At 38.6% G+C, this 18,549-nt stretch overlaps 1 protein-coding gene across 5 annotated transcripts in view; it reads right to left on the bottom strand.

The window, feature by feature from the left end:
• The window catches only part of CDIN1 (CDAN1 interacting nuclease 1), a 212,335-nt gene that overhangs the window by 93,163 nt on the left and 100,623 nt on the right, over window positions 1-18,549 (bottom strand). For 2 of the 5 annotated variants that reach the window (XM_046010362.1, XM_046010359.1), the window contains 2 exons: window positions 9,048-9,113; window positions 8,348-8,471 (listed from right to left, as the gene is read on the bottom strand). In XM_046010362.1, the coding sequence (XP_045866318.1) occupies window positions 8,348-8,471; window positions 9,048-9,113 (190 nt within the window). The remainder of the gene's footprint in view (window positions 1-8,347; window positions 8,472-9,047; window positions 9,114-18,549) is intronic. The other 3 variants (XM_046010363.1, XM_046010360.1, XM_046010361.1) reach the window with 2 other exon arrangements.

Raw genomic sequence — 18,549 nt, 5'->3', positions numbered from 1 at the left:
AGGTCCTGTTCTCTTCTGAATTCAGACCAATCTTCAGACAGTTCAGTCAGAATTTGTGAATGTGAACCATATACAAAAGACTTCTCTAATTCTATGGATTTCAAATCCAACAATTCAGGGGTTAATATATTCTGGGTATACTGGTATATATGACAGGCTTTTATAATAATCCTACAGATACATATTTTGAACATAGAATAAGGGCTCTTGAGAAAGCAAGAAGGGAACATCTGCCCCATTTTTCGCTAACTTTATGGAGGTAAATATCTAAACCACATATGCTGGAGAGATTTTAGATCTGCTAAGTGAACCCGTTAACTGAGTAAGGTAGCCGCTTAAAACAGATTTCTCACCACGGCTGACATGAAACTGCCTGGTGGTACAGAAGGTGCACAGGTGTGAATTCAGAGGTAAATCTAGGTTCAGGTCCCATTCCTGCAATTTATGGCCTCAGGCCTTACAATCAGACCCCTCCAAAACAGAGGTTTGGTCTCTACTGCCTGTCATAGTGCTTGCTGACCTGAACTTTTATTCCTTAATAAGGCTTTAATCCTCTCATCAACACTCTGTTTGAAAACAGAAAGGCTACAAACACAAGGGCTGTTTGGCAAATACCTAGCCAAGGCTAGGTAAAGAAGAAGTTGACATCAGTACTGCACGTAGATTGGCAGGATCACCTAAGGTTTTCAAAAGAAAAGAAAAACTCCCAAGGTCCAGGCTCTACCCAACATCAATTAAATCAGTTCTCCAGGGAAAAGACCCCCATCAGTATTTTTAAAATGCCCCTCATGTGATTTCAATACATGGTGAAGTTTGAGAATCACTGACCTACACCCCCGAACCATTTTAGCCTCAGTTTCAATCTGATCTCCAGTATTCTAGAATGAGTCTCAGAAATGGATTCTGTATTCTTGGGCTCCTGACTCTATCCATGTTCCTGGGTTACTTCCTATTGGCAGAATCTCTATTATTCTTCCCTCACTCTCTCTGCAAGATCATCATAGCTGTGTCTCCGTCTTCAGAATCACTGCCCCATCATTTGCTTGTTAGTTTGGTGTGAGGCAACTTTTCTGAAGCATATGGGACCCATTAATTCTATCACAGTGGGTCAGCAGAAGAGTCATCCTTTCAACAATTCTTTGGTCCCCTGATTTGGAAAACTGGTCAATACACTCTATTCCCCCCACTCTCCCAAATCTTGTGCATGCCTTAAGACTGTAATCAGATATCATTCCGAGAAACTACAATTCAGTAATATTTCTTTGTATGTCTATTTCCTTTCTCTTTAGTCCTTCAACCCATTCCAGTTATTTAACAACTGTCTCTTCATTGCAAATATCACTTAAAAAGCCTAAGGAACATTTCTATTCCTTATTCAGTTCTGGATTTAAAGTCAACATGGAAAATAATTAACAACAGCAGACAATATGAGTTCCTTGGTGGGGAAAATTCTTGCATTTCACATCGCAAATGCAGAAAAAAAATGTTATAAGAATTCATTCTTTTTTTTTTTTTTTGAAGATTTTATCTATTTATCTGACAGAGATCTCAAGCAGGCAGAGAGGCAGGCAGAGGGAGGCGTGCGGAAGCAGGCTCCCTGCTGAGCAGAGAGCCCAATGCAGGACTCGATCCCAGGACCCTGAGATCATGACCTGAGCTGAAGGCAGAAGCCCTACCCACTGAGCCACCCAGGTGCCCCAAGAAATCATTCTTATAAAAGTACTACAGACACAGCAGACAGTTCCTTCGTCCTTTTCAAATACTTCGAGGTTATTCCAGCTAATAACAGTGTCAAGTATTTGTCTGGAACAACGGAACATCAATATCTCACAACCATCTCCACTCTAAGAGATGGAAAAGCAAATTATTATATTTTACCTTTACAGAAGTCCTCTCCAGTGCATTTGCTAATTACTAGTCAATCTGTCTCTTGTTGTTGCTGATGACTACTTGTTAGTATACCAGAGCAGAGCCTTCTGAGGCTCTGTAATTGAAGGTTTGCAAGAGCTTCTATGCTGAGGCACATACTCCAACTTAAGACAGATGTGATCAGCCTTGTTTTTAACAGGACTGAAATAACTAGAAATCTGTGATTTGGCTAATTGCAGGCTTCCAGGAAGTATCTTAACACAGGAAAAACTTTGGCCATCCTCTGAAAAAAACACCTTCCTTGACTCTAACTACTAGGCAGCCCCATTCTAAATGCCTCACCTCTCAAGGCAGTACAGACCAGAGAAAGCAATTGCTAAACCGTTGAGTAAATAACCAATCTTTAAAATATACTTAGAGGTAAGAACTAAAATCAAATCAATTCTTGTGGCAAAAGGAATTAGCTTAGCACTGCCTCTAGGAGAGTAGACTCTCTGGAGCCAAAGGTTCAAAATTCTGACATATGGAACTCAGCTCTTAATCTTTTCAGTGATACATAAATGTGATCAAGACCATATTTCCTCTGGTGCTCATTTCCCCTCAGATCCTAACACCAGTACAAAAAATGACTTTGGAAGATACATGCATTTGCTTCCTTTGATTCTGCTATTTAGAACCATTCAAGAGAGGCTCATGGCCTGGCCCAAAACTTAAGAGGATTCTGCTCTGGGCCCTTCGAGTTATATCCTAACCCATGGGGTGAGGAATCTACAGGACCAAGGGGACATCCCACTTGCTGTATATTCCCCCAATCCCTATCTAGGCTACACTTCATGGACCAGGGACCTTAGAACTGATCACCTACTGGCCCCTCCACCAGCCAGGTATTTTACCAGCTTTTGGGCATTTGATGATAGATTAAATATGTAGATAAGATGAAACTCAATATTAACTGGAGGAAGGTGACAAGTAAACAAGAAATTACAATATTTGAAAAATGTTATGAAATTATTAGCAGAACACAGGAGTGGGTACCAAACCCTAGCTTGGAATGCAGGAAGGTTTCCCAAAGGGATGTCAGCCAAGCTGAGTAGTCCAGGAGGAGTTTATCTGGTAAAGAAGGTAAATAAAAATGTCTACTCAGAAGACCTCTAAATTCCATCAGACAGGGATATACAGAAGAAAGAGACACAGGGGAACTAATATTTGTTGACTGCCAGGCACTTTGAAAGAGCTTTACGTGTTTTAAATAACTGATCTTCGTGACCACGTGGTCAAGAAGGTATTACTGACACCATTTTATGGGAGAAAACAAAGACTCAGGGAGATAAAGTCAGTTGTTCCTGGTCATGGGATTGGAAAGTGGCAAGAACAGGAGAGAACAGGAGAGAGTCCCTCCCTTGTTTCAAGGATCACTAAAACGGGAAATCATGTTGAAACCGAACTTGGCCTTGTGCTTGGCAGTCAGTTAGTGTCGATCCTCTCTGAGAGAAGTAAAGAGGTGTATCTACAAACCGCCCTTCAGCTTCTCATGGAGGCCAGCGTGTGCCCAGAATGGCAGCTGGCAGGGCTGAACTTGCAGCTGAGATATCCACATTTGTGACCGGTAATTGTCGGTCACTGCGCGCGTGCTGCCTAGCTGCTTGTGGAGCTTTGCTCTTTAGGGTCACTTAATATTTTCCTTCAAATAGACCCACCTTATCTCCAAACACTGGAAGTGAGCACAACGTGTCTGCTCCTACTTCTCTGAAAGGCCACATGTATGTTCAGAACCCATGTATGAAACTTGGCCTCAGATTATAGAATTACTTTTTTCTTTTTTTAACTGTCACCCTCAGGTATGAATATATACTTAGTAATATAGGTCAAATTGTCAAAGAACTCACATTTTGATTAAAGAAGTCGAATGAGAAGGCTTCTGGTGTTGATTGTACAAGGAAATATGGTTTCTATACCATTTGTATTTATAGCTCTATGTAAATATGGGATATATAAATACATGTATATCTAAATATGTAAGTATTTTCTTTTTTTTTTTAAGATTTTATTTATTTATTTGACAGAGAGAGATCACAAGTAGGCAGAGAGTCAGGCAGAGAGAGTGAGAGGGAAGTAGGCTCCCTGCCGAGCAGAGAGCCTGATGCGGGACTCGATCATAGGACCCTGAGATCACGACCTGAGCCGAAGGCAGTGGCTTAAACCACTGAGCCACCCAGGCGCCCCAAAATACGTATTTTCTTTACAATCATATATATAGCCTTATATAATTTGGGGCTATGTTATGGTCCAAGTGCGCTTCTAAGAAGTACTCTTTATTTCCTTTAACTCTACAGAAATAGAAACTGTAGAGATCTGAGGCACTCTTTGATCAAAGTTCATACCCGGGATAGGGACCTGCACACTGGAAAGGCAGCTTAATGTTCTGTACTCAAAGTCTTTGACTTCAGGAAAGGTGATGGCATTGTAAAATGTAAATTTTTCTGAGGTTAATTAAGCCAGGGAAAATTCTTGACGCTTTGGTTACAAAGGACTGAGGGGTACACTGCATATAGTAATTAACAATAGCAACATAAAGCTCTTTAATAGAGGCTTGTATTCAAACAAATCGATGCTTATATAAGTGTTTATTCTTTCACTCAGATAGGGATAAATATTATGAAGAAAGTCCAACCCAGTGAGGAGGGAGAGATGACTGAGGTGAGGCCATTTAGACTGAGTGGTCATGGAAGGTATCCCTGAGGAGGGAAATTTGAGTAGACACCTGAATGATAGGAGGAGCTCACCATATGGAGATCCAAATGAAGAAAACTCCAAGTAGAAGAATTAGCCAAAGTAAGAGTTCTGAAGCAGAAATAAGCAGTATAGATTTAAGGAAGGCCCAGAAAGGGAGTGTGGCTACAGAAGTATAAGAGAGAGAGGGAGCCTTAGTTGAAGTGGGGAGCGGGGGGCAAGTGTGCAGACAAGTAGGGGTAGAGGAGAGCCAGATCATGCAGGGCTCTGAATGTCATGAGAAACAGTTTGGATTTTATTTGAAACATGATGGGGAGACACTGAGAGGTTTTGAGCAGGAAGTGACATAATCTGATTTGTATTTCCCAAGAGTCGCTCTGGCCAGGGTATGAGAAACGGACCACAGGAATGTAAAGGTTAATGTCTGGAGATCAGTTCGGGAGCTACAGCAAAAGTTCAAGAGATGATGACACAGTGAGGTGATGGCAGCTGAGAAGGGGATACTGAGGCATGATTTGAGTTATGACAAAGATGGAGCTGAAAGGACTTTCTCGTAGGTTGGTGATAGGTTTGGGTTTTTGGCTCAAGTATTTGGGCAAATTGTGGCACTGTTAGTTGAGATTGGGAGGAATTGGGGGAGCCCCAAGCCTGGGGAGGAAAATCAAGGGTTTAGTGTTAGACATGTTAGGTTTCAGATACCTATTGGATATCCAAGAGGAGGTACTGAATGGACAGTTCTATAAACAAACAAATTTGTACTCAGTGAAAATATTAGGGCTGGCATCAAGAATTAGGAGTTACTATTATAGAGATGGTATAAAAACCATAGGCTCCGATGAAATCTCCAAGAGAGACCCCTGCAAGTGAAAGTGGATAGCAAAGGGAAATGGGCTGAGCACTGAGTTCCAGGGCCCAGCTCCAGTGTAGAGCTGGGAGGAGGAAAAGCCAGTAAAGCAAAATGAATATGGTGCTAGAATGGCAGGAAGCAAGAGTATCTCTCAGAATTCAAGAAAAGATGTTTTAATAAAGATGTAGGGTATGATCAACTCTGTCAAAGTTGCTGAAAGGAAGAGTAAGAATATCCACTTACACAAAAAAGGAAAACTTCTGTAGAAACATTAAACTAAAAATTAAGGGCTCTGTAGTTACTTATGTGAGAAAATGGGTTTATATAACGTCATGATTCTACAAATATTAATTGAACAGTCTTAATTGTAAAATCCAGCATTTAATCTAAAAATAGTAAGACAATTTGGTAACAGTGTTTACGATAACTAGAAGCTTATCACACAAATAAAGCAATTAGCCCAAATGCCAACCAGCCAACAGCTTCCTTGAATGGCTACCTACAGGTGAGAGAGATGAGTTCCTGCACTCTGAACAATTTCAGCAACTACTGTGTGAGTTGTGTTGAGGCAAAATATGAAGAGTAGGATACCATACATTCATAAGTAGGCTAAGTTCTCCTGTCAAAATGTCCTATCATTGGTAAGTCCATATCACTATTATAATAAAAATTTTATCTCCAAGTAAATGCCTCCATGTTCCATTTTGAATATCACCACTACTTCCATTTCTTGGCCTCTCTGCAGACATTTGGTAAAACTACTGAATTATTTGTAGAGTACTTCTTCCTTGGATGACCTGGATCATTCAAAATATGCAGGCTGACTGCCTTATCACACAATATACCCTGAATGAATCATGCGCAAGGTCTGGTACATATTCAAAGAACATGTTTAGGGAATGTAAACCAACAGTCATGTAATAAACCCCATTAGAATAGAAAAAGTAGTACACAACAAAATAATCTAGAATCCAGTCCAAAGGAAACTGTATTAAATTATCTCTTGCTAAGGCTCCCTCCAGCTGGGTCAATAATGCATAGAGGTCCCATGACTGACTAGAGTATTCAGCCTCTAAAATAGTGAGGGCTAAGCATATAGCAAGTACTCAATAAACAGTACAGTTGTTTTAGGGAAAAAAGAACAAACCGTGATTTTAGAATTTTCAAGGAAGCTCTACTCTTTAGAATTCCATTTGTAATTGTTCCTTATAAAAGACAGGACCAGGGGTGCCTGGGTGGCTCAGTGGGTTAAAGCCTCTGCCTTCAGCTCGGGTCATGATCCCAGGGTCCTGGGATCGAGCCCCACATCGGGCTCTCTGCTCAGCAGGGAGCCTGCTTCCTCCTCTCTCTCTGCCTGCCTCTCTGCCTACTTGTGATCTCTGTCTGTCAAACAAATAAACTAAAAAAAAAAAAAAAAAAAAAAAAAAAAGACTTGACCAGTACCAGAGTGGGGGCACTGTCTCCATGCGTAATGGTTTTGTTTATTAGTAGAGTTAAAAATGCTTTAGCAACCTAAACTTACACAATTTGATTTTCTTGTCATTGCTTTCCCTATACCATCAAAGATGATGCTTTCTTACTATTTCAAACTCACAAAATTGCTAAAAAATCTAAAATTCAATTTGCCACATTACTGCTAATTTGAATAATGGCTGAATAAAAGATAGGGAACGCTGAAGCAGCATTGATTTCTAAAACATTTTGCACTTTTCTCCTCCATCCCTGTAAAGTAAAGCTCGGATGCTACGCACAATTACACAAGAAAATCAAGAAAGCCATTACATTCAGCATTTTGTCATGATCATTGTTACCATGGCAAAAAGTGGGCTTAGTTTAGCACAGCTGCTACGGACGAGGTCTGCTGGCCTTTTGTAAAGCTGAGTAACAATATAATACCAAATTCTGTAGCCTGTCACTGTTTTTTTTGTTTTGTTTTGTTCTGTTTTGGTTTTTGTTTTGTTTTTCCGCGGGATAAGACTATTGTGCACAGATGCTACTGTCTCATTTCTTAATGACCTGGGCCAGGGTCATCTTATTACTGTATTCTTACTGTTGGCCAGTGACTGAGGAACACAGCTAATCTAGAAAGGTTACCCCTTGCCCTGCCTCCTATCCTAAGGGGAAAAAGTGCATGGTGTGAAAATGTGGCACTTCAATAATAGAAAAAGCCAAAATTTCAACAGTTGTACTATAAATGCAAGGGAAAGGGCATGAGTTTGGGAGCGAGAAACACAAACGCATGCCGACTAACTGTATGGCACATTATTTTCTTTCTGAGAATCAGTTATCTTTAAAATGGGGGGAAAGGTAACTTCCTTGTGAGGATTAGCTGAGAGAATATGAAGGCCCAGGCACATGGTGGGAATTTGATAATAAAGCATCCTCCCTTCCAACCCCTTCCCATAATCGATGATATTTCCATGCCTTTAGGACTGTTGACCGAAGTTGGTAGGTAAACTGTTTTTCTGTTGGAAGGCAAATCGTTTTGATCTTTGATATCATTTGGATACTTCCCTCAGCTGAGGATATGATCTTTTTAAAGGTCTGAGAGTAAGCATAAATTTCACAGCCAAACAATAGAAAGTTAGTGTCAGTATCCTAATAGGCCCCCCACCTTATTATTCCTATTTTGAGCGCTACCAGTATTATCGCTGTAACATGGAAAATGAGAGAGAATATATACTAATTTTGACCGTATGCAGAGATTTTTAGTGTTAAAAAATGAATCCACAATATGAAAGCAGAGAAGTTTAAATTATCTGAAATGAATACATTAATCAAGTCTCGGTATTTACCAGAAATAAAGGCTACTAGCATTTTTACCAGCTAAACAAAATATATTTTCTAATGAGATTTCAGCTGAGTATCGTTTATCTTAAGAGAAAAATAATGGGACCTTACCTATTCCAGTAGCTCCAGAACTGGTCATGCAGGTAGGCATGGTGGCTACATTCATCACCAAATGAGGCTTTGCTTTCAATCCAGTGAATTATGTGCCCTTCTACGGCTAAGGGACAAAGCATTACTAATACAGAGGAAAGAGAAGGGAAGATTGGAAATACTAAACTCTGTCTAGGCCTCTCTGTGCTTCACATTAATGAACAGAGGCTCGACCCTTGCTGTCGTCGATGGAAGTAATTATAAAAAACACAATATGTTCCTACAAAGACCATGTATGCTAAAATCACATTCCTTTCATTTTCATCATCATTTTCAAAAAATCCCCCTCCTGTTCTGGCACTGCCTCTGTAAGTGGACAAGTTCTGTGAAAGCAAACCCAAGTGAGCCAGCCTGGCTTTTCAGAGGAACCATGTTTAAAGATTCAGGATTTAGAGAAATGACCTGACGATGGCACCCAAAATATTTTCTGAAGACATGTTTATTTCTCAAATATAGGTAAACGTTTTTAAGGCAGAGATTTCTTCTGAACCTATTATTTTCTGCCATTCTAAAATAATCTTTTCCAATAATTTCACTCAGTTAAAGCTAATCTACTCTGGTAACATTTGCTAATATTACCAAAAAGTAAAAAAAATAACCTATGGAGAAAACACTTCCCCTTTCACTATAAACAAATGCATAAGAGAGTTTAAGGACTTACCAACTGGAACTTGTAAAATGAAGTCTGGCGTTTTGTCATAACCCTTTGCACGGAGCTGATCTTCATCTATAGGAAGAACAAATACTATTACTTGTATAGTGTTTCATTAACAAGACAGCAATATAATTGCTTTTCTTTCTTAAAAATGTGTAAAAATTACTAATGCAGTCACACATATCTTTCTTAGGCATGCACGGCTATGTCAGAATAAATGAACTTTCTTTTTTTTTTTTTAATTTATCACAATTTATTTTTGTAATGGTATAATAATTCACATACAATTCAGTGTCCTTGCAACAATGTATTTCCATTTATTATAATATGTCTCACTTCTCTCTATATTTTGAAATCCAAACGTACAACATATTATCATATGTTATTTATTTATTTATTTATATTTATTTTTATTTGTTTATTTACAGCATAACAGTGTTCATTGTTTTGGCATCACACCCAGTGCTCCATGCTTAAATGAACTTTCTTAACAAACCTGAAGCATAGATATAAAAAGGCCTATTTGTCCCTTCTGCATTTTTATGTCTTTATTATAAATATCATTAATTCAAGCTGTCATATGCTACCTTTTCTTTTTGTAATTGAAAATACTCAAAATAATGAAATATACTTACTGATTAAAAAAAGAAAAGGCTTTCACCACTGTGAATATCACTAATGTTATCAGGCAATATCGACAATTTACAGTCAGGCACAAGCACAGTGGCCTTTACAATTATAAAACAAATGTTTTCATTAAAGCAATTAAGAAAGTTTAGTTTCAATTAGTAAAACTATTCCTATACATAAGAACACAGAAAGGGACAAGGACAATGAGATCACTACAGAGAATTAATTGCCCTGCTTAATTCCTTTGGTATGCTATTGTTTCTGGCATTTACCAGAGTTTTACAACTAACAATATGTAATTCTGAAAAGCAAACAGACTTTGAGATCTTTTTCTAAGTCTGTTCGATTTCCTGATCCTCTGTAAATATCAATGATCCATTCAGAAGGAAAGGAGGCAGGAAACAAGGAGCTTGACAAAGTTGGAAAAAACTAGCAAGGTGCTTGGTTTAAAAAAAAAAAAAATCTTCCAATATTTTCTAAATGCTGTCCTTGACTTCTAATGGCATTACAATGTGATTTCTGAAATGAGGAGTTCTCCATTAGATTTTGGAGTGACCTGGTCATTCAATTCCAGACATGGCTTTCTGTCTTCACCCAACCTCAACTAATGGCCCAACCAAGTAACAAGGAAGGCTGTGTGGTCTCTTAACACCTACTTGGCTGTTGACATTGTCATGCATCCCATTCGCCTTTCTGCATCACCTTTGATTAAAATTAATGGCCCATTCCCAGTGTTGGGTAGCTTATTTCCAATCCATTTGTCAGCCCAAGACAGTGGTTTCATGGCCAATGTTCAGAAACTCTGTTTTAGAACACTCTTGTGTACATCTTGAAAGGTCAGCATTTTAAACGTAAATAACCTTTTAATGACAAGACATATTTAAACTAGATATTTAAGTGAAATTTTGTTAAAATGGATGTCCTTTATCCAGACATTAGAGGATTGATGCCAGAATTCAGAACAATCTCCCCTCCTTGAAATATAAAAAATTTAAGTTAACTATTGAGATAAGGAAATACACATTTAGATAATTTTACTTGAAAAACAAGAGAATTTGGAAAATTGGACTGCAGATGAACAAGACTGGAACAAATTTCTATGCTCTCAATACACTGGCCACAACGAGAATATTTAAAGGCAAAGACATTTATTAAAAGCAACCTAAGCACCTTGAGCTGATGTTTCCCGTAGCTGATGAACAGTTTTTAAAGCTGGGTTGACATTAAAAAGCAGAGACCAATATTTCATTAAAACTTATCCTAGCTTGATCAACCTTTATAGATGTTAGAATCTGTTTCAGAGAGAAAAATGATTGTTTCTGAGAGCAGCTCAAAACAAAATTTCAAAGGTCACCAAGCTATCCAAATGCACTAAAACTCCTTTAAAAGCAGATGTTGCACTCCTGTTCACTGCACCAAAATTACCAACACAATACCTACAATTTAAATTTTGTCACTTACTTAATGTGACACACACACACACAAGTTGGGCAGAAAACGTCAGGTGAGGCTAGGGAATCTTTCCATCCTTCACTGGAGAACTTCGAAGTATAAACCGCATACTTTCTCACTCCACTCTCTCCCCTTACCTCCCTCTATCACTCCTTCTCAGTTTGAAGTCGATCCTATAGTAACTGTACCCAAAAAGATAGCTTCTAGAAATCTGTTTCACCACTAGTGACATCCCATTAAAAAAAAAAAAAATTTAAGAGGTTAATACACATATTTGAAATACCGTGTTAGGTACTGGGTCTCTTCCCCATTCTTTTATTTAGTAAACTCTCACTGCCCTACCACCCCTGTTTCAACATTCACACTGTTACTTCCATCCTAGACTTCCTAAGAAAGAAGGAGGGAACAATGCGGGCAAAGTTCAGAGGAAATGACAGCACAAGGACAGGGAGTAGCATCATGAGCAGGTGGCCTTGTTCCTATCACGGATCATCCCCCTGGGAGATTTTTAAGGTCGGCCCCATCCATCTGGTCTGATTTCCTGGCCTCTGTATTATGCTCCTTTCTTGAGCTCCAGACCTTGAAAGACTCCTTCCACAACATCATTATCCAAACCATGGGGTATGGTGGACCACCTTTTTGGGGTTCCAACTCCATGTTCTAGAGGTTATGGCTCAGTCACCAGCCCACACTTCTTCCTTTCTGTTCATTCTGGCTTCTTTCCCTTGTCTTACTGTGCTTATTCCTTGTTTCCCACATACTGGGTGCAAAGCATTTGCTCTGAAGACGGGAAGTGTTTTCTTTTCATTTTTTAAAGCCTATTCATTGCCCCACTCATACCACCAACGTATGCTTTGTATTTAATGTTCAAATGGCTAACTGAATAAAACACAACTACATTTTAAGGAATACTCATGCCTCCTACAAAGCCAACCTAGACTGACTTAATAACTTTCTTTCCTGATTTAATTTCTCATTAATCAACAAGGCACAGGGACAACAGTGTGGCCCACAATTTATTTGGTATCTTTACTGCTATCTTTCATCCTGGGTCCCAACTATTTGCTCTGAGATTCAGCTCAATCGTCAAAGAAGGAACTGCATCCCTTTCCTTAATACTCATGGGAAATTTCCCTACTTTTTTCTTTGATGTGCAATATTTAAATAACATTAGTATCATCCATTCCTTTAAGTATGGGCAGAATTCCTCACAAACAACAATGTGAGCCTGGCGCTATGGTGGGGTAGCTCTTTGGTTACTTTTCCCACTTCTTTGATGGCTACCAATCTGTTTCAATTTTTGTCTCTTCTAATAGTCAATTTTGCAATTTATATTTTCCTTGAGAATTACACATTTTGTCGAGGTTTTTATAGCTCTTTGTACATACTGGAGTCAAATGGTTACTTAGGATTCTCTGAACTTCCTACGTAGAAAATTGGATGTTTCAGTAACCTAATGTTTTCTTCAAGGAAAAAAAAAAAAAAAAAAAGATCAGAATTAAGGCAAAAAAGAAGAAGAATGTTAGCTAGAAAAGGCAAAAAAGGGGCGCCTGGGTGGCTCAGTCGGTTAAGCGGCTGCCTTTGGCTTGGGTCATGATCTCAGGGTCCTGGGATCAAGCCCCGCATCGGGCTCCCTGCTCAGGGGGAATCTGCTTCTCCCGCTCCCTCTGCCTGCTGCTCCGCCTACTTGTATTCTCTACCTGTCAAATAAATAAATAAAAAATCTAAGAAAAAAAAAAAGAAAAGGCAAAAAAGAGTAATAGCAATCTTTAAGAATAGTGCTTTTAGTATTACTTCCCAAAATGTTGGGGATCAATATGAAATCAATCTCCAATCCTGTATAACTATCTTATTCACTGAATATAGCAAATATGAAGTAAGGCTCATATTTAAGGTGTATGTTAAAAACACCCAATATATTTTGTAACTAGTAAGCTTGTTGATGTCACAATTCAAGTGCTCATTACCAAAATTAACAGAATATTCTTGCTTAAAAGCAGACTTCTTAGCCTTGAGGTCCACAAAAATGTGGGATTTTTAGATAATGTGTGTGACTCATGAAACACAATATTTCTGAACTTGTAAAGTCTTAGAGATTGCTAGTCCAGTAGTTCAGCTTACACACAAGTGGCCCAGAGGAGGAAGTGACTCACCACGACCTAGGTTTCTTGGATAGCTAAAGATATAGACAAAAACCCACATCAACCAAGTTCTAGTTCGTCCCAACAGAATGCATACCACTTTTAATTATGGCAAATATTTAAACTTGATCATGTGTGACATTTATGAAGCAGCAAAAAACTCTTATTCTCCTCCTGGAGGATCTTGAAGCACAGGAGGGGTGATGGCCATCTGTCCAATATTATTTAGGTGACATGTGCCTAAAGAGGAAATGAACTAGATAATGTCTTGATTTCTAGCATTTCCATGGCCCTCTCTCCAACTGAAGTTTAAAAAAAAATCAATGAGACTACATCCACAGATAAAACTGATGTTAAATTTTTAAAAGCAACCCAGGTCTTCATTTATTTTTAAGTTGTCAGGCCTGCCTTTAGAGGGCATTTAAAAAAGGAATTACACATACGTAAAGAACACTGTTAAAGTTTAATTTCTCTGGCCTTTTAATTACCCTCTCCTCTAAATGCCCCAAAATATCCAAAGCAATTAAGTACTAATTACACAATTTCTTTTTCTAAAATAAAGGGCTGATTTTGAGTCAGAGAACAAAACACATCTGAAACTAGTTAACATATACTTAAGAATCATAGAAGGGCATGAGGACTACCAAGGAAAGGTTTGAGGTTTTGTTTGTTTTATTAAAAGACTTTAAATTTTTTAAGAAATACAGTTTTTCCCCAGAAAATTATGCAAAATTCCAGTTCATGACATCTGAAAATGAAAAGTAACATTCTGACATGGCCTTTTATCTACGAATTTGTCCAAAGGTTTCTAAAATGCTAGGTTAAAATACATTGTATGATGAAAAGAGTCTTAACACCTATTACATTTCTATTAAATTGAGGAAAGGCAAAAGATATACATGAACACAAACGAAAACTACAGTATATCTTTTCTATTCTAGGATTTTGTTTTTTTGTGTGTGTATGTGTTTTCCAAAACACTGTCTCATTTAATACTTGGAGCTATGACCTTCATATCCATATTTTTATGTTCTCAAAGAGTGAGTTTCACAGTCTTTTCTACCAAATTTAAGAAGTCAGCAAGGTTTCAGCAATAGATGTTACTATGATATGCATACCATGGGCAAAGATATACAGAACAGATATGCATTTAATGGAAAGACCCACAGCACAGATAAACAAAATCTTCAGAGAACCCCAAACTTCATTACAGCCATTAGTTTCAATCTCTTCCCCCAAAGCCTCTTATCAAAGCTACTAATAAGGAATACAACTGACTGCTCTGACCTTGTCCTTTGCTTATGTCTTCAGGGGACAATACTAGTGAAAACTGAAGTGCCCTAAAGACAGGAAACAAATGGGAGGTCACAAAGCCAGGACTGTACAAAGTAGGGCAGAGCAGGCTGGTCCCTGCCAACCAGCGGCTGTGGAGATAGGAAATACGAAAATCAACAACAGAAGTAGAACTCTTCTATATGGGGTTGAATGCCATAAAAGAAGGGACACATCAGAATGGCAGAGTGAAAAGGGCAAGTTGTTGGAAAAGCACTGGCTGGGGCTAGTTTCCAATAAACAGAACAAGGGCATTGGATGGAACACTTTCCTACTCCTCCACCTTCTAAGGAATGGCTGAACGCTACCCTTTGCTCCAGTTTTTTTTTTCTTTTTTAAGTTTTTTTTTTTTTTTTTTTTTTGATGTCAGACCCTTTTGCAGGGCCAGCTCCATCTGTCCCAGAACGAATCTCAATGAAGAAAAGAATATTAGCACTTCTGAGACACAAAAAGGTTCTACACACATACAAACACATGCATGCACTCTAGAGGCCAATCTCACAACACAACAGATTTGACTCGCAATGCCTTTTCGTCATGGGGACTAAAGCTCCAACCTGTAATTAGTTTTCTGTGGAGTGAGATATTTGAGTTTTTTGGTCCTGCATCCCATTCTGTCTGGCACAGCTATCCTACTCTGACGATATGATTCTGATTCTGGGGAATGACCAATAACGTGAACCCCAACTATCAGCCCCGGGGGTGGACAGTTGTAGCAGATTAGAGCCCCTCCTCAGTTGCATTATGGGGCTGAAGAGATTGACCAACTTGTCTCTGGGACTAAGAAGTCTAAGGAATAGACAACAAGTAACTACCAAGGATCATCTTCATTGCTTAAGAATGAAGCCACATAGAAAAAAAGAACACAAGAGGCAGAAAAGAGAGACTGATGACATTATTTTTTTGTCTTCTGGATTCTATACACACCAGAAACAAACTTCTTTCCTTTGGACTTCCCAGATACACATCCTTGAATATGTGTATAATGTAGTTTGACTTGATTTTTGTTATAACCAAGAAGTTCCAGTATCTCATCAGTGGCCAGGAAAGCAGACAATCAGCAGACATGAGTTATCCACCCAGAGCCACGAGGAGGGAAGGGCCCAGAGTGGAAAGACTATTATAGTAAAGTGGACAGGGTAAGCTGTCGTCAACGTTCCAGAGCCTGTGTTGTCTTCTAGCAGCATATATGTATGGATCTGGTTCTCTTCTCTTGGTCCCAAGAAGAAGTCCACACAAGCATATTCAGTAAGGGGAGTAAGCTGATCCCACACCATGACAATGTCCTTAGGAAGGAAGAAGGACCCAGTTCCCTATATCCCATTTCCAATATCACATTCCCATTATTCTGAAAACTGTATCTTAGTTTTAACCTTCAGAGAGATAGGAATTTAAATACTTGATACCTTATGAAATACCCAATCATGTCATTTCCCTTTAGCCTATATAATCATATGTTTTATTTCTAGTCTCTTATTCTCTACTGCTAACATCTGCCCATAAACACAACCTTAGCACTTTAAATCTCATCTGTTCCTGCTGCCTGTTCTTCACCTGAAGTCATAATCCCCCGTTCGTCACATCATAATCACCCCCCCAACAGAGTACTATTGCTTCAGGTGGGGAATAAAGCAGCAGGAGCTGATGAACTCCTAGAAACAAAGATCCTAATTTTTTACAGCAAGGGACATCCCTCACTAAGTCTCCTTGGCTTTACAGATTATACCCTCCTGGAGTCCTACAGAGTTACACACGAATGCTAGAAAAGCACCTGTGTAAAATATGCCAGTTTGTCATACAGCAAGACCAAACACGGGAGGGTGGGGCAGGGAAAAAGCAACTGCCTCTCAGGTGTCACTCAAAATAATTGTTAGCTTCTACTAACAGGGCAACATTCACTGGAAAGAATACCGTATCTCCAGAGCCATCCTTATTAAGCCAAATGTAACAAGAATTTGCACAAGACAGTGGCTGTGGAAGGCACTAATGAAAGTCCCCCTGACCTGGAGACACGCCAGCCCATGGAGGATGAACAGTTTGTCTCCAGTGTCGGATAAGCTCTTTCACAGTCTCTGACAGTGCACAGAGTCTCATCATCTTCTCACTATCACTGTTTTCCCTTCCTCCCTTGCCTTTTGTCCAAAGCTCCTCCTTACCCCTGAGAGGGAGAGGCTGGGGGTGAGGGGAGACAACAAGACATGGTCTCGTTAATCACTGGAGAGAGAAAAATCAAAACATCTCCCCCAGTCATTAAAGTACATTTTCTATTTTGTTGATATTAGAAATGGAACAGACCCTTAGCAGAGGGGATAAGGATGATCACAATGCTTGTTGCTCAATTTAAAGCTTAAGAAGGGCTCTTTGTGCATCTATACCTACGAGCCGGCAGCAGGCTCTTCACATCTCAGACTTTAAATGCTGATCAAGAAATGTTAATTCTATAGCACTATCCTTGGAAAGAACTGACACAAACTTACCTGAAACTTATCTGAAATTTTTCTGGGAGGCTCCATGTTGGATTCAGCTTTTATTTATTTTTTCTTAACCCTAATGGTGCCTGCCCAAAGCAAGTACTTAAAAGATTATGTCTGCTGAACCACTGGAAGAAAAGACTGGTTAGCACAGTGGTAAGATAACAAAGTTAAGATCTCAACTAGCCAGCCGAGAAACACAAGGTGACAGAAAGGTGATGGTGAGAGGACAGATGCCTATGTGAAATTCTATCACCACTTCAGGAAAAGTAGCTTATGAGCCAGTAGCATTTTCTTCTATGTAAAGGGTACCTATTGATTTTTAGTATAATCTATACCTTTCTTGCAAAAGTTTACTAGACATAGCATGACAACAGCCTCAAATGTATTTCTTTTCATTATCAAGACCATCAAGTGAGCACCTACTGAGACGCACTAGAGATGGGACTGTATTCTTGCTGGGCTGGACATGGCAACAGTGTGCATCAGTGTAAGCATCAAGAGGGGACAGAATGCTTACCATCGTCTTCACGCTAACTAGTATAGAAAACATGCTCAACAAAAGCTAGCTGAAAACAATGCATGAATAATAAATAAAGCAATTATAAGACCTCTGAGAAATTGCTAGAAATTAAATGTATACATTTGTTTACAGCTTATCTCCCTACTAGACCATAATTCCACAAAAGCAGGGACTTCATCTGACTTAATGTTTCGTTCCTAATAAATAGTACCTAACTCAATAACTTATTTTTGGAATAAATGAATAAATGTATAAATAAAATATATTTTTTAGTTGGAAAAACTAAACTTTATTTATTCAACTTTGATTTCTCTGAATACAATGCACCTATCCACAGAGGTACAAATGGATACATTTATGAAATAGGATAAATCCATGAGTATACAAATCTTTAATGAAAAGCGCTCTTCTTTTTTTTCTTTCCAATAGTGCCTGGTTAAATCTTGTGCCATAACAACTGTTCAGAGTATGGTTATGGATCAAGGAAATTCAAAAAATTATTAGTGTTAAAATAAAGGTTATTTTTATTTTTCTCTTCTATTGGTAAAAAGGTCATATAAGGTATGTATTTTATAAAATTACATATACAGCACAATGGGTGGAAAATTTAGAATGGGATAGACTTTCAGGGAAGTCGTAATTCTTAAGAAGGGCTAATATGTAAAAATAAGAATACTTGTTTTTTTTTAAAGTAATGGGCAGATTAGAAACCAAAAGAATGAGAGAGAGAGAGAGAGGGAGAGATCAGTTTTACTTTTGCTTCTAAAAGAATCAATGTAAAACAAACATGTTTGTAATAGCTCTGCAACAAAATTCAAGATGTATACATGTAAATGAGAAAACATCAGATTACTGGTCTATTTATAAACTAATATTTTTCTGTAGTCAATTTTAAATGATAATCTATCTAAATTTACCTGGCACAGTACTTTAGACCCAATTTATCACTCTGAAGGAGT

This window comes from Meles meles, chromosome 6, assembly GCF_922984935.1.
Source record: "Meles meles chromosome 6, mMelMel3.1 paternal haplotype, whole genome shotgun sequence".
Taxonomy (NCBI): domain Eukaryota; kingdom Metazoa; phylum Chordata; class Mammalia; order Carnivora; family Mustelidae; genus Meles; species Meles meles.
This window is presented reverse-complemented; position numbering and strand designations above follow the sequence as displayed.